Source organism: Trachinotus anak, unplaced genomic scaffold, assembly GCF_046630095.1.
Source record: "Trachinotus anak isolate AG129_WGS33_773 ecotype Australia unplaced genomic scaffold, CSIRO_AGI_Tana_v1 ptg000003l, whole genome shotgun sequence".
Classification (NCBI taxonomy): Eukaryota; Metazoa; Chordata; class Actinopteri; order Carangiformes; family Carangidae; genus Trachinotus; species Trachinotus anak.
Genome location: NW_027273854.1, coordinates 22,095,968 through 22,111,117, shown reverse-complemented (window position 1 = coordinate 22,111,117; position 15,150 = coordinate 22,095,968). Strand labels below are relative to the sequence as shown.

The window sequence follows — 15,150 nt, the reverse complement described above, 5'->3', positions numbered from 1 at the left end:
GAAAATTTGTCTTCATCAGCCAAGAGTGCCGCAAAGCAAAGGAATGGCAAATCTTTTATCACCCTGATGAAATGCAAGACAACATTAATTATAAACGCAATCTATTCATTCATAATTCAACTTAGAGACTAAACATTGCCTGATCTGACTCTGCACTCTGTGAGTCACGACAGCCGCTTGTGGGCTAGAGAGGAGGTGTAACGTCTCATCTCACTCCAGTAAAAATAAAAATACCAACCACGATTTAAAAATGCTCCAGTGCTGATTAAAAAAAAACTGCGTTCATAACTGTGCTCGGGTAAAAATACATAAATATTATCAGCAAATTGTACATACGTTTTTTTAAAGTAAAATCAGCCAGTATGCAGAATGGTGCTTTCACAGTATTATTACTATACCATTGTAGTGTATGAATTGTTTTCTTTAACTAGCAATAAAACATTCCTCCAAAATTAAACATCTATTTGTGTTAGCACAGAGAGTAATAATCAACATGTAAAAAGCAGCTGTAAATTGTACTCCATGGCTCTGGAGGGAGTTCTCGGCTTGGGCTTGCACACTAGATGCAGGCTCCTCTGCTTTGATTTTAACGATTCTGTCTCTTGTTGGTGTATACCAACTTCATGGAAGTGCAATACAAAATCACTAAATCGCTGCAGTGCCCCTTGGAGATGTAGCTAATAAATCTAATAAATAAGTAAATCTAATAAATGTAGTAGAATCAAATGTATTTTATTATCTCTGTGAAATGTGTCCTGTAGCTGCATCTGAATTTGTCAGCTTAAATAGGCTGTTAGGATGCTCTTTCATAACATGATTCATAATATTTAAAAAAAAAAAAAAGGTCCAGACATGATCAAAAAGAAATTTCCATGACATCAGTTGTGAATGTTTAGACAAGAAAAACAGGCTACATAATACAAACCAGTGGTGGAAGTATTTAGATCTTTTACTTAAGAATAAGTACCAATACCACTCCATTACTACTAAAGGTTTCAAATTCAAAATCTTTCTTCAGTTAAAGCATTTTTCCTGATCCAGACATTCTATGACATCCTGCCAAGCCCAACAAATCTCCACACATGGGGCAAGGCTGAGACACCTTCCTGCCCCCGGTGCACTGGGAGAGGATCCCTTCAACGCCTCTTCAGCAGCTGCCCCAAAGCCCTAGCAGATGGACACTACCGCTGGCGCCATGACCAGGTGCTCAAGGTAGTCGAAGAAGCAGTCACCAAAGCAATTCAGTCCAGCAAACACTGCAAGAGGAAGAGGTCCATCACATTCCTCGAAGCTGGAGAGAAGCCCCACTCACACCCAACAACAGGATCAGCAGGATCACTGTCTACAGCCCCGGACTGGCAGCAGAGAGTGGACCTGGGGAGACAACTGAAGTTGCCTGGCCACATTGCTTTAACAACAGCAGGCTAGACCCGGTCATTTTTTTCAGATGCCAACAAACAGGTGATCAGGTGGGAGCTGATAGTGCCCTGGGGGGAGTGCATGGAGGAGGCCCAAGAGAGGAAACTTGCAAAATACAAGCAGCAGGTGGAGCAGTGCAGAGAATAAGGCTGGTGGGCTCGCTGCACCCCGGGCTGCCGAGGCTTCGCGGGGCGCTCACTCTGCAAAGCTCTGACTGGGTAAGAGATCTCTGCAGCAGCAAAGAAGGGGGCCATATGAGCCATCACTGAAGCTGCAAAGAGGGCCACCAGGTGGCTCTGGATAAAGAGGGCAAGCCCATGGCTTCTTGCTGCTGGGATGCAAGTCCAGACCTGATTAACTCCAGCTGGGTCACCTGGGCGAGGGGGTCTGATGTTCAAACACCTGAAACCCCCCATGACCTTAGGAATATCACTGAGGATGCATCCCAGCACATCTGAGAGAAATGTATCTTATAAATGTATTCTAAAAAGAAATAAAGTATAAAAATAAAAGCACCTATTTTGCAGGTAAATAGTTATAATATTAATAATTTAATGTAGCATCCAGACAAAGAGTTGTTGGGTGGTTTAATTCACTGTGTAGCAGTGCATCCTATTTTATTTGCTCATTCTAGGTTTTTAAATTGTAGTTCATAGGAACTGTGTCAGATAAATGAAGCAGAGTAAAAGGTACAATATTTCCCTCTGAAGTGTAGTGCAGTAGAAATTGCATCAAAGCACTCTACAAGTGCCTCAGAATATATTGTGCAGAATATGAGTAAATATGTACTTCTACTTTCCACCACTGATACAAACAAGTCTCAGGTCTCTTTTATTTACCAGTTTTTAATTATAGGCCTATGATTAATTTAACATCCATTTGAAAGCAACTTCATTCAAAAACCCAGTGGCACAACTAGTTACAATAAGATAGAAAATCTTTGAAGCCTCCTCCAAGCAATATTCAGTGGAAAGATCAACTTAAAAAAAACAAACAACTGGAGTGCTCAATCCTTATAGTATATAGTATATTATAGTATTCTACTATCTGGATTTAAGAGGATGACCTAGTAGGAACTTGGCACGTACTGTTATCCTTCCATAAATGTGGAGTGCTGTCATTCTGGGAACTCAGACTTGAAGGTGGCCACTCCTCCATCATTCACTCCCCTTTTCATGAGCCAATCAGGATCCCTCGTAGCAGCTGAAGTATCCCCAAAAGGCAGCCATCTTCAGTGATGATGACTGGCCGCAAACAAAGAGTTTATCCCTATTTTTATGTCTTCGTCTCAGATCTTACATATACTACCTTCACATGAATAAAAGGTTTCATTTATCACAACATTAGATGACCACCATTTAATCAATGGGAAATTGTTTAATGATAACGCCTCACTCAGCATGGCTCTGCATGCAGCGTTGCGTGCTTTACGTGATGACGTCAGCTTGTGTTTTGACGTTGTGTGTCGCTGCACCGTCAACCTGAGAGGCAGAAAAGGGAAATCAGGACAAGGGTTGCTGTCCCACTTAACACGGGTAAATGCTCCTTCGTTATCTGCCACCGTGGTTTTAATTGCTTTTCTCAACACATATTACTCATATAGCACATTTCTATTATAATTATCTGGAAATTATGTTGTTAACACAACTGCTAACTATCGTGGGCTAGCGCTATTAGCTTGTAGCTACAGTGAAGTTACTTAACGCCACAAAGGTTAGCTCAGCTAGCCTAGCTTGGCTACATACCAAACCTGGTTGCCTCTGTGTGGGGTAAGATCTGTTTGCTGTGACACATTGCCTCATTAGATATTACAGTATTTGGCATGAGTCAGTGAGAATGAAACCGACCTATCAGCAGTTAACAGCATTATACTGTTGTTTCTGACAGCCACTGCAGGTAGCAATAACATTTTCTCATTCTTAAGCCCTACATTCATACATGAAAAAGTCACTCAAAGTCTGTTGGTCAAGGGACCGGGCACTGGTTCAACATTAATGGCCCACATCCTGCCGATGGTATCACCAGTTTCATTCTTGAAGCTCTTTCCAGTTTAGGGATTGAGTTGTGTTATTGTCCACTGCAAGCTGCTACTTGACTGGCTGTGTTTATTAATTGTAAGACACCACTTTAATCAGTAACAGTGTCTTTATTTTACAGACTCATTTTCACCATGGCATTGAGAAGCGCTGTGTGCCGTCTCTTGGTCAACCCTCAGAGATGTGCCATCATCTCAGCTTCCCGAGCACAGGGAACTGCGGCACCTGCCAGATGGGGTGAGTACAGTGACACTACGCCACCCACAGAGATAACGTTGTTTAAAGGGCGAGTTCACCATCCACATAATTTCAGGTTGGGACCATTGAGCTGCAGCCTCAAGGAATACAGTTGTTAACATTGGTATTTGGTGGTCAGATCATACAAAAAAAACTTACATTTAAAAGCAGTCTTAAATATAATGAGGAAGTTCATCATTGCAGTGCACAGATGTGACTGCTGTTTTTGGCTGAATTATGTCCACCAGCTGTTTTATATCTGATGCTATTGACACTAAAGTATTTTAACTCAAAGTACCATCTGTATGTCCTTTATAATTTAGATTTTTAAACAGTGTTTTATCTTCCTGCTTTTTTTTTTTATCACAAATACACACATTCTATCACATTTATTACTAGAAAACTTAGTAACAAATGAAATACTACTTACATGTCTTTTATAATATATTATATATAACATAATATTTTTGATTTTTTTTGGTTTATATTTTCACAGATGCAGAGAAGACTGAGCAGAAGTCTAAAGCGCGTAGGTCTTGATAAAATAGTTAATTCTAGATAACATTTTGAAATTGAAGCTTTATCCAGAACATATTTCCAACTCTGGTTTTAAGGGTTTTGAATTGTTTCTTTACTAAATGTCTGATAGCTAAGGTCCAGTTTGACTGGCGTGATGCCCTGGACCTGGAGGGCCAGCTGACTGAGGACGAGATTATGATCAGGGATTCCTTCCGGACCTACTGCCAAGAGAAACTCATGCCTCGCATCCTGATGGCAAACAGGAATGAAGGTGACAAATTAAATGCAGTCCTTCATTTATTTCTTAATTTGCTTTGCTCATGCATTATGTCTGTGAGTCTGAGTGTTTATTGTAATTACAGTTTCTTAATGAAATCCTGATATTAGTGCAACAATATCATGACTTTGTCAGTTTGTTAACATCCTGTTTGTTGAAATAAAGACATGCAGCTCCTGTAACTTGCCCACATGTGACGTCTGTGTGTCATTTTCTTTCAGTGTTTCACAGAGAAATTGTGTCAGAGATGGGAGAGATGGGTGTGTTGGGCCCAACCATTAAAGGTGAGTCTGAACGAGTCCACGTGATTTGACACACACCATTCACACTGTTCACTACTCACTGCATGCATGTTACAGTGGCAATAATATACATATAGATAATAAATAATACATATGCCAGATTTCTCTCTCATAAATGGACTCTGATCATCTGTGCACTTGTCATCTGTGTTTGTTGTTTGTTTTTGAGAAGTGTGTAACTCCTCTTCCTGCGTTTACAGGTTACGGCTGTGCAGGGACAAGCTATGTGGCCTATGGTTTGATTGCCAGAGAAGTAGAGAGAGTGGACAGCGGCTATCGCTCAGTTATGAGTGTGCAGTCGTCACTGGTCATGCACCCCATTAATGCCTATGGCACAGAGGAGCAGAAGGAGAAGTACCTCCCCAAGCTGGGTAAGATGAGAACAACAACATTAATCTTTCAACAGTTTATTATCAGTCAACAATAGATTGAAGAAAACTGAAATGGTTCATGGTAATAACATTTTTGATTCTGTTCTGATGAGTCACTTTACATTATATTTTATATTTTTATATTTTATATTTTTATTTGCACCGTGGGTCAGAGAGGACAGTATTTTCAATTGTGCTGTATGTCCTGTATGTGTAGCATAACTGACAATAAAGCTGACTGTGACTTGAGGTCTTGGTTAACTATTGGTCTGTAATCACCCCTCTGTCTCTCTGCCACTCCCAGCTCGTGGAGAGATCCTGGGTTGCTTCGGCTTGACGGAGCCAAACCACGGTAGTGACCCCAGCGGCATGGAAACCAGAGCCAAATACAATCCGTCCAGTCGCACCTACACTCTCACTGGCTCAAAGACATGGTGAGTAGTTTGCTGTATATGTGGAAAATGTCAGAGAGGCTTTTTGAGAAAATGTCTGTCAGTAGATTCTCATTGGAAGAGGAACTGATGTGGAATTCAAATTTCACCCATTAAAAAAAAAAACACCTCTCTGCAGTTTCACAAAAATGGACCATTAAAACCTTGATGAAGGCAGGAATTATTATTGAACTGCATTAGTTTAAGCTAGGTGTACTTCATAAACTAGCAACTGTGTATATATTATGCTAATGTGATATTTGTGGTTTGTCTGTTAACTCACTCTGCACAAAAAGCTTTTTCTTTTTTTTAAAAAAGGCACATAGGATTATAAATTAGGTTTTTTATTACACATCACTGCAAGAGCAGAGATGTGTGAACGAGTGCAGATTCAGAGCATCAACAATAGAGAGCACAGGGGGAAGATTAACAGTGAGAGTCCATTTTAATCATAATTCAGTCAAATCAAGTACCAGCACGTCTGTAATCACCTTAAAAGTAATAACATGGTTACATAAAGTGTCTGATTCTAAGGTCAGTTTTCAACTGTTTTGACTGTATCTGGTCACAAAGAATAAATGATCTGAACTGCATGCAACACCACAACCATTTTTAGCTCAGTTATATGTTGTGTTTCTTTCTTTCACCTAATTTATTCTTTAAGAATTTTGTATAACATTTCCTGTTTCACAAATTCAAGGTTTATATTGTCGTACAGGACCCGATATGTCATCACTTGTCCACAAGGTGGAGATCTTCACAGATAAACTACTGTGTAAAACTCACACACATACCAGGGCTTACTAAGGTCACATTCGATGATGTTAGGAGCATATTTATTCTATTTTTGATCAGTTTCATAACTTCATGAAAATAAATGAGTCTTCATATGCTGTACATCGAAGACAAAAGTTGCCCTATAATGACTTTAAAATGTTTTTGTAAGTGAGGAAATATGAAAACAGATTACAGTACACTTTCTAATCCAGGTCTGACTGATTCTGTTTGGTTTTCTGTCAACACGTTAGCAAGTACCCACCATCATACTGCAGCCTTTCAGTATCAATGTTCTTCACTGTGCACACAATAAGCCGTCTCTCTTTACTTCCACCTTCAGGATCACCAACTCTCCAGTGGCAGACATCGCTGTAGTCTGGGCCAAGTGTGATGATGGGAAGGTGCGTGGCTTCATCCTGGAGCGCGGCATGAAGGGCCTGTCCACGCCCAAGATCGAGGGGAAGTTCTCCCTGAGAGCCTCCGCCACCGGTATGATCCTCATGGACGATGTGGAGGTTCCAGAGGAGAACCTGTTGCCCAAAGTCTCCGGCCTTGGGGTGAGTGGAGTGAAACGATGAATAATATTGATGCAGCATCCTGTTTATGGATGATTCATCTTTGTTCTATTACATTCAGAAGATACCTGTGAAATACAGTTGCACAGTTACTAATGGGTGTTTTAGCTTAATGTGAAATTACACATTACACTCAGTTAAAATCGTTCACTACATACAGAAGTGATCACTTGTCACTCTCCTTTGCTGCTTCCAGGGTCCTTTTGGCTGCTTGAACAACGCCCGTTATGGTATCGCATGGGGAGCTCTGGGTGCTGCAGAGTTCTGTTTCCATGCAGCTCGTCAGTACACACTCGACAGGTCAGATGTCACAGATGACAGTTCTCTTTACACAAGTGTCTTGAGCGCCATTAAAAAAATTTGAAGAGTCAGTTAATTTAAAATATTTACTTGTTGCAATATGTTACCGAATAAACCACTAAACAATGTCTGTTGTTGAATTGACTTATTTAATTAGAACAGATATCTTCATGACACTTAGTGGATTTAATTATTTATTGATAACCCTGAGGATAACACAGTGTTGTTGTTCTCTAAACCAGAATCCAGTTCGGCGTGCCACTGGCAAGGAATCAGCTGATGCAGAAGAAAATGGCCGACATGCTGACGGAGATCACCATCGGCCTACAGTCGTGTGTGCAGCTGGGACGACTCATCGATGAGAAAAAGTAACTTAATCCTCAAACTAGAGATGGGATGTCACATGGTACTAGGGCTCATGCATCAAACCCCGTGGTCACTCTTACAAAATCAAGCTGTCGTGTGATTGGGCTGAACCAGACCAGAGCAGGGTTATAATTACTGATTGTTGCAGACAGTCAGAAAGAACAGTATCAGACACAGTATTTAAGAATGTGACATTAGAGAGTGGCCACTGAGTGCATTGAATTAAATACAAAGATAAAACTGACACTGAACCAACACTGTATGATCAGAGATTTTAATGTGTTTAAAGAACTGTGAGATTTATCTATTATGGTCAGCTCTACTGTCTAAAATATGAAAACCAACAGCCAACAATCTACCACATCTCACACAGAAGGCCCTGTACACTCTCTAATTAAAAACAGTTGCAGAAACAAATGTAGTGTTTCCTCAACAGAGCTGCCCCAGAGATGATATCCATGCTCAAGAGGAACAGCTGCGGTAAAGCCCTAGACATCGCCAGGCAGGCCAGAGACATGCTGGGAGGAAACGGCATCGCCGACGAGTACCACATCATCCGCCACGTCATGAACCTGGAAGCTGTCAACACATATGAAGGTGAGGAGGAGTCGGAGGAGGAGGAGGGAGCAGTAACCTGTCCTGTAGGCCTGTTTGAGTTTAACATTTGCTTTAGTTCCACAAGAGGCTTGAATGCATATACAGTAGTACACATTAGGTGGAATGATGCCAGAAGGTTTGAATGCATTATGAAGTTAGACGAGGACTGAACAGATCATGTAACAACACACATTTATGATGGGGAATATACCAACTATTAATAGCCGTCCAGCTGCACATGTGTTCCAGCTGTTCAGCCTGTTTGATATCTGCTGTCTCCTCTACCAGGTACTCATGACATCCACGCCCTGATCCTGGGCAGGGCCATCACAGGACTGCAGTCCTTCACTGTGGGCAAATAGATCCGACCTCTCAGCAGATACCCGGCCAACAGGACTCGGTCAAGAAGTAGTTTTCATATAGTTTGGATGAAGTGTCATCTGCATTATGGCAATGTTTGTTTTCTCTCAGGTTTGTAGAATATATATATAGAGTGTTTTATTTTGAGAGAAAGAACAAGTCAAGTCTGTCCCCAAACTTGTGAAGTATAATTAATTCAGACGTTGATTTTCAAATTAAAGAGGGCTATTTTTCTACTCTCAGTCACAGCAGTGTGGCAGCCGTTTCTTTTTCAGCTCCCTATTCCCACTTGTATAGAAAAAGTCAAATTACTTGTATAGACTTTCATTGTCATTCACTGTAGCAAAGAATGAACAGATTGAACGAGGTCACGATCCAGATTTGCTGCCGGTCACAGATGTACGCAAAGTCAATCCTGTAATTATAAAGCAACAAAGCATAAATTCCCACAAATGATTTGGAACCACCTGTGAAGCTTTTGTGTTTTTAATTTGATCCAATTATGCAGCTGCTGTCACCGTGTAATTGGTGAATTCTACAGTTACTATTGTTTGGTGATTACTTGTAGCACTTTACTAGCTCGAACACTAAGATGTCATAAGTTTGCATGGTTTTCCAGAGGTCAAAGATTTAAATAAATAAAAGTAATTGAAGTGTTTCAACTGTCTGAATGAAGAATGAAAAGCAAGTTAGATAAGGTGAGTCACACATTTCTAGCCAGCTGTTGCACATCACAGTGAAAGAAATCATGACTGTTGAGGTGTCAACATTTCTTCTCCTTCATCAAAATGCATGTCTTTGAACTCATGTAATTATCATGAGGTCAGAGAGAAGACTAGAATCAAGGCTTTAGTTACTGAAAAAGCACAAAAGATGATGTTGACGAGGCATTTTGTTGTTGATGAGAAAAGAGAGGGAGAAACATTTGTGAACAAGGTTTGAAGATCTGCAAACTGTCAAACCAGGAGTGAGCAGATGAGATGTCAGTGGGTAATAATCAGGCTAAGATACATAGTATGTAGAGTATTTGACACAATAATGTTGCTAGTGGTGAAGAAAGTTCAGCTAGTTGAGGGATTTATATAAATAAAGTATTTGGTAAGAAACCTGCAGTATGAATTGTACAAAACTGGCAAAATCATCCCACTTGGGCAGAAGCAGCACAACACATGGGGTTGATGTGAGGAGCGTATAGAGCAGATGGCTGCACTTTACTTTGACATCACGTAACTTTGCACCTGTGCTGCCATCAGGGGTCACAAGTGTCAAAGTGTCCTCCCCCGGGATGCTCAGGTTCATAGCATCCTGCCCTTCAGCAGGATGCAGAGGGCAGTGACGCAACACAGCTTCGGTGCAAAATGAGATCAACTCTGAACTAAAGGGAGATTTGTAGCTTCTTTGAATCAGCAGCTTTTGCTGTGATTTGATTGAAGAGTGTTTGGACAGAAACAGTCTGCAAAACCACATTATCCATCGTTTGAGCTACGTGTCACTGCAGTTATCATCTTCAGTGACTTTGTCGCAGTGTCAGGGTCACACCTGTGTGACAGTGATGATGTGTTATAATAACCATCAGAAACAGTGAGGACAGAGTCATCTGCAGGAGCTCGGGGGCCCCCTGTTCTCTCTTACTACAATAAACATGTGGAGCCTGAATGTCTTAACACAGGTGCTGCTGTGGAGAAAAGCACTGGATTTAGGGATTTTGAACAAAACTGTCACAGAGCTCAATTTTCCCTCAAGCTGAAGGAATCTAAAAGCAAAGAGTCAGAAGTGTTAAACGAACAGTGGTGGAAGAAGTATTCAGATTCTTTTAGTAAAAGTGGAATACAACAATATAAAATAATCCATCACAAGTAAAAGTGCTGCTCTCAAAAATCTACTTCAGTGAAAATCCATAAGTATTATTAGCATAATATACTTAGGGTATCAAAAGGAAAAATAAAGACGTCTGCATTTTTCAATGTTTGACTGATATTATATATGACATTAGACTAATACTGATGCATCAGTGTGTAAGCAGCATTTTCCTGTTTTAGCCGCTCAAGGTGAAGCTATTTTTAACTTCTCTGTGATAGCAGTCCAGTGGTTTCCACCCCATCCATCCCAAGGACAAAGATAAATCTGAAGGTTCATGAGATGATTAATGTTGTATGAAAGAAAAAAAACCAAAGTTGTGCTACATAAACTGTTTCAATTTTTAAGCACTTTTACCTAATTTACCTCTGTTATTCAAATGAAGCTCTTTACGAGGTTAGGAGATGAAATCTCTCTTTGGTTGAACTGTCGACAACTCTGATTCAGAAATCTGAATCATCATGACCAAGAGGCACAAGCCCAGAAGGCTGGAAACCACTGCTTTACTTGGTGATTTATTTTATAAGATTATCATGTTTTTTAAGATATAATCTTAATCTATAAAGTGAGTAGTAAATATATCTGTCAAAGAAATGTAGCAAAAAGTTGTAAAGTAGTAAAGTAAGAAATGTGTTGGGAAAGATCACAGGAAATGGGACAGGAATAAAAAGTAACAGCACCTCTGACACTTTAAGGGCATTTTACAATTGATATGTCTATTTTTTCTTGAGTAACATTTCTCAGGACTTTTACTTGTGATGGGGCATTTTACACTGTGATATTGATAGTTTTACTTAAAGGAAAAGTTCGACATTTTGGGAAACGTGCATGTTTGCTTTACGTACTATTCAAGATTCTGTATGGTAAATATGAGGCTATCGCCCTCCATGGCCACCATGGTTCTGTCCAAAGAAACAAAGTGCACCAACTAGCACCCTTAAAGAGCCGGTGTGCAGGATTTAGAGGGATCTATTGGCAGAAGTTTTAGTGTATAAGGAGAGTTTTTTCATTAGCTTAGGTTGAGCCCTTCATATCTACATATACACATATCTCCTTCATGGAGCCCACCTTGTTGCACTCTGCAACCTCTCCACTAGATGCCACTAAATCCTACGCACTGGTCCTTTAACGCTCATATGATACCACATCATACACATTGTTTAAGCTGTAGAAAAAGTTTGGTTTCAGGGAAGGTCATCTAAGTCTCCACCAGGGAGCTGAAAAGCCTAATTCTCAAAATGTTAAGCTGTTCCTTTAAGAAATATCTCCTCCATCAGTGATGTTTATTATGAAACTGGTTCCAAGTTAAGTTGTGATGCAACAAAACCCAGGAATAAATGTTCCCTCACAGATATCCAGACACACTCTTTCCTTTCATCCCTCACTTAAAGACTTTCTCTCTCCGTCTTCACCTCACTTCATGTCCAGGACAGTTAAGGAGACGTGAACCCCACAAAATGTTCTCAGTGCTGAGCAGATAATCTCTGTTTTTTTTTCTCTCTCTCTCTCTTTAAATCCATCAGGGCCTGAGGGATGTGGGGGTGGGCAGTGCTGCGGGACAGATAAAGACCTCCATCCTCTCCAGCTTCATTGCATGTCTGCCGCTGCCACTTTGAAGTGGAGGGAATTAAAGAACCGGCAAATCCCTGGCCGTACATGATGCCCAGGCGTGTTCTACATGGTGCTTACATAAGGAAATTGCTTTTCCATTTTTTTTTTGACCAATGGCCTTTCATCTATTGGGCATGTGTAGATGTGACTCACTGTGACAAATTGCACCCCAAATGGTCTGTGTGCTCTGTGTCCTTTCTGTCAGGGATGATGGAGGCTGGCGTGGAGGTTCACTTGTGATATGAGATGAAATGAACTGTTGAAAGAAAGAGGGCTGCTGTCCCCTGGATTCGCTCTCGCTCTCTCATATCCTCTCATCCACACATTAGCAGCAGCCATGACAGTCTAATACTCAGATAATTAGGATGCTTTTTCATTTAGAATAATCATCTGGATTATAACCTCAGTGAGTTAGAAGCGCTGTCAAATGATAAACCTTTGAAGCTGATCCTCCGACTGCGCCTAAAAACAAGATTATGATTTATTTGGGATTTGTGGTGCAACCTTTGTGGGATAGATTAAATGCACATCTTTGATTTTAAATGAGATATGACTCAGATGATGCTACAGTCTGAAAATGTGCAGGTTAGCTAGGTTATAAGAGTATCACCAGATACTTAATGTAACAGTAATTAACCTGGATCTGTGTCTCAAAATATGCAGTGTTGGGTCCTTGAATTTGAGGGAATTGGGCCTGGAATTTGATATTTTAGAAAACATTGGGAAACCTGTCTTTAGTGGGATATATTCTATGTGATATGTGATATGTGATATGTATCGATTATGAAGGTTTTTGACTAATATGTCCTCATCTGGAAAGATGTTTAGCACATCTCACATCATGCTCATCAACAAAGCTCCTGACCAGGGGCTGGGGTGTACGAGAAACTGTTACACTGCCCTCTTTGGTTTAAAGTTTCAAGTCCATCACATCACGACTATTTGAGTGTGGTCAGATGCAAGGTCTGTTGCACCTCTATAATCACCCCCAACAGTGATGTCACGATGTACTCATCACACAATGGAGTACACTGTGACATCACTGCTTCGAGCTGGAAACTTAAAGGTGCCCTGCGGAGTCTTTGACCACCAGTGGCACTATAGAGATGTTTTTAAAAGCGAGCTGCTGCACCTCCTGCTGTTAGCCTCATGCTGTTCCAACAGACAAGGAAGAAGACCGTGTCTGCTAGATGTAAACAGTGCAGGATTTAGAAAAGGCTATGGATACTGTATGAGTACTGCTCTCAAAAACCTACTTCAGTGAAAATACACAAGTGTTATAAGCAAAATATACTCAAGCCACCAAAAGGAAAAGTAAAGACTGTTCTGCATTTAAATGTTTGATATATTATTATATGTGACATAAGATTAATACTGATGCATCAGTGTGTAAGCAGCAGTTTGCTGTTTTAACTTCTTTCTGGATATAGACAGACAGATAGATAGATAGATAGATAGATAGATAGATAGACAGATAGATGAAGGGCCTCAAGGATAGGCACCATGTGTATTGGTGAATAAGTCTGAATCTAATCCTCACTTTTGTTTATGTACAGAATAGTGTAGGCCTACCTTTAACTTTTTAAACCCCGCACCTTTAAAACAACATGTGTCATTCTCAGGTAAAGTGGTGCCTGTGGAAGCAGTGACTCTGGCTGTATTTCTGTGTTGTAGCTGCTGCAGTGAGGCCACCCTGCGGGGAGGGCGTAATGGGCTGCAACATGGAGCAACTGTGTTGGTTCCAGGTCTTCTGCCCTCCTCCTCCTCCTCCACACCCCGGCACACCTTACATCAGGGAAACTCTCGGATCAGCGCAAATAGCTCCCTGCCCATCGGAAAGGTCTTGGTTTGTTTCCTACGAGGAGACTTATCGGTAACTCGGGGGAATTAAGGGCAGCGCGGCAGCGGCATATAAGCTGCTCCTGTGTCAGAGGCATGTGGAGGGAGCCGCGGCGCAGCGGTCAGGGGGCGGACCCGGCACACGACAACCTGCAGGCAGACAGCAGAGCCTCACTTCAGCACCGAGGACAGAGCCGGAGGGAGCAGCTCCGAGCGCCCTCCACCCTGCAGCTGCTACACCTGTGGGACTCACTGAGCCGGGAGCAATCATCCACCTCAACACTTGGATGGGCTTGGAGCTGATAAACAAGCTTGGAGGTGAAATGCAAAGTAATCAAAATGCTTTTACTCCTGTTGGTTTCATTTCATTTTTGACACGTTTCTCTCGTTTCCTTTGCAGAATTGATCTACTTTATTTTTGCTCCATGTGAGGAACATCACTGTGGTCTTTGGAGGATGGTCCGGTTCTGAGTCCACAGGGGTTCTTCTCATTTGGAATAATAAACATCCCTAAACATGAATGGCTATAATTTCACCGGTCTGAACTTCACGGGTGAAGCACAAGCCTACCCGTACTCAGCGTCAATAGAAGACCCCCTGTACAGGCAATACAAGCCCCCAGTGAAGGACCTCATCCCTTTGCCAAAGGCAGTGCTGTACCTGCTCATGGCTGCCCTGGTGGTAGTTGGAGTTGCCTACGCTATAATTGGACATCTCATCAAGGACCTGGCCATTGACATAGCAGGTAAAATTAAAATTTCAGACACATTTACACTTTTATATGACATCATTCTCATTTCTCACACAGGGCTGTTGGTGCCCATATGAGACATAGCACATCTGGCTGCATGTTAATAATGCCAAAGGAGTAGTCATGCTCTATTTCAGGTTAAGTGTGGTCACATGCAGTAGTTGCACATTAGCAGTGTTTAGCCTTTGTTTGTCAGATGTGTCCCCACAGCTCTGTATCCCTTCATCAACAGGTTCCAGCTGTGTTCAGATTTTAAACTGGATGTTATCTAACACTGTAAAATGGGTTCAGCCATTTATCCGTCACCTTTAGCTGAGTTTCATGGCTTTTGGCTATTTAACTTTGTTCACCCATTAATTTTAGCTGACGTTATCTCACCATTTATCCACTTTTAAACCAATCATTGATGACTTTTAACTGATGTCGTCTATTTTTTTTTACCCTTTATCCATTCGTTTAGGTAACTGCTAATCATTTTCTCTCAACATGTCGAGTTCATGTGTTTTATTAAGATCATAATTTTTT

General features: G+C 41.1%; 1 protein-coding gene across 1 annotated transcript; it reads left to right on the top strand.

Annotated features, from left to right (window-relative positions):
- The first annotated feature begins 2,816 nt into the window (after positions 1-2,816).
- gcdhb (glutaryl-CoA dehydrogenase b) lies at positions 2,817-9,225 on the top strand. The gene is made up of 12 exons (XM_071474559.1): positions 2,817-2,954; positions 3,577-3,692; positions 4,189-4,221; positions 4,342-4,482; positions 4,710-4,772; positions 4,991-5,161; positions 5,466-5,595; positions 6,710-6,926; positions 7,141-7,244; positions 7,487-7,612; positions 8,047-8,207; positions 8,496-9,225. The coding sequence occupies exons 2-12, from the start codon at positions 3,590-3,592 to the stop codon at positions 8,567-8,569; spliced, it is 1,323 nt and encodes a 440-aa protein (XP_071330660.1). The 5' UTR covers positions 2,817-2,954; positions 3,577-3,589; the 3' UTR covers positions 8,570-9,225.
- The last annotated feature ends 5,925 nt before the right edge of the window (positions 9,226-15,150 follow it).

Excerpts from the sequence above, each read along its gene's own strand:
- gcdhb (XM_071474559.1), top strand. The coding sequence starts at position 3,590 with ATGGCATTGAGAAGCGCTGTGTGCCGTCTCTTGGTCAACCCTCAGAGA. Across the intron at positions 4,222-4,341 it reads TGAGCAGAAGTCTAAAGCGC|CTAAGGTCCAGTTTGACTGG; the intron begins GTAGGTCTTGAT and ends AATGTCTGATAG. Across the intron at positions 5,596-6,709 it reads CTCACTGGCTCAAAGACATG|GATCACCAACTCTCCAGTGG; the intron begins GTGAGTAGTTTG and ends TTCCACCTTCAG.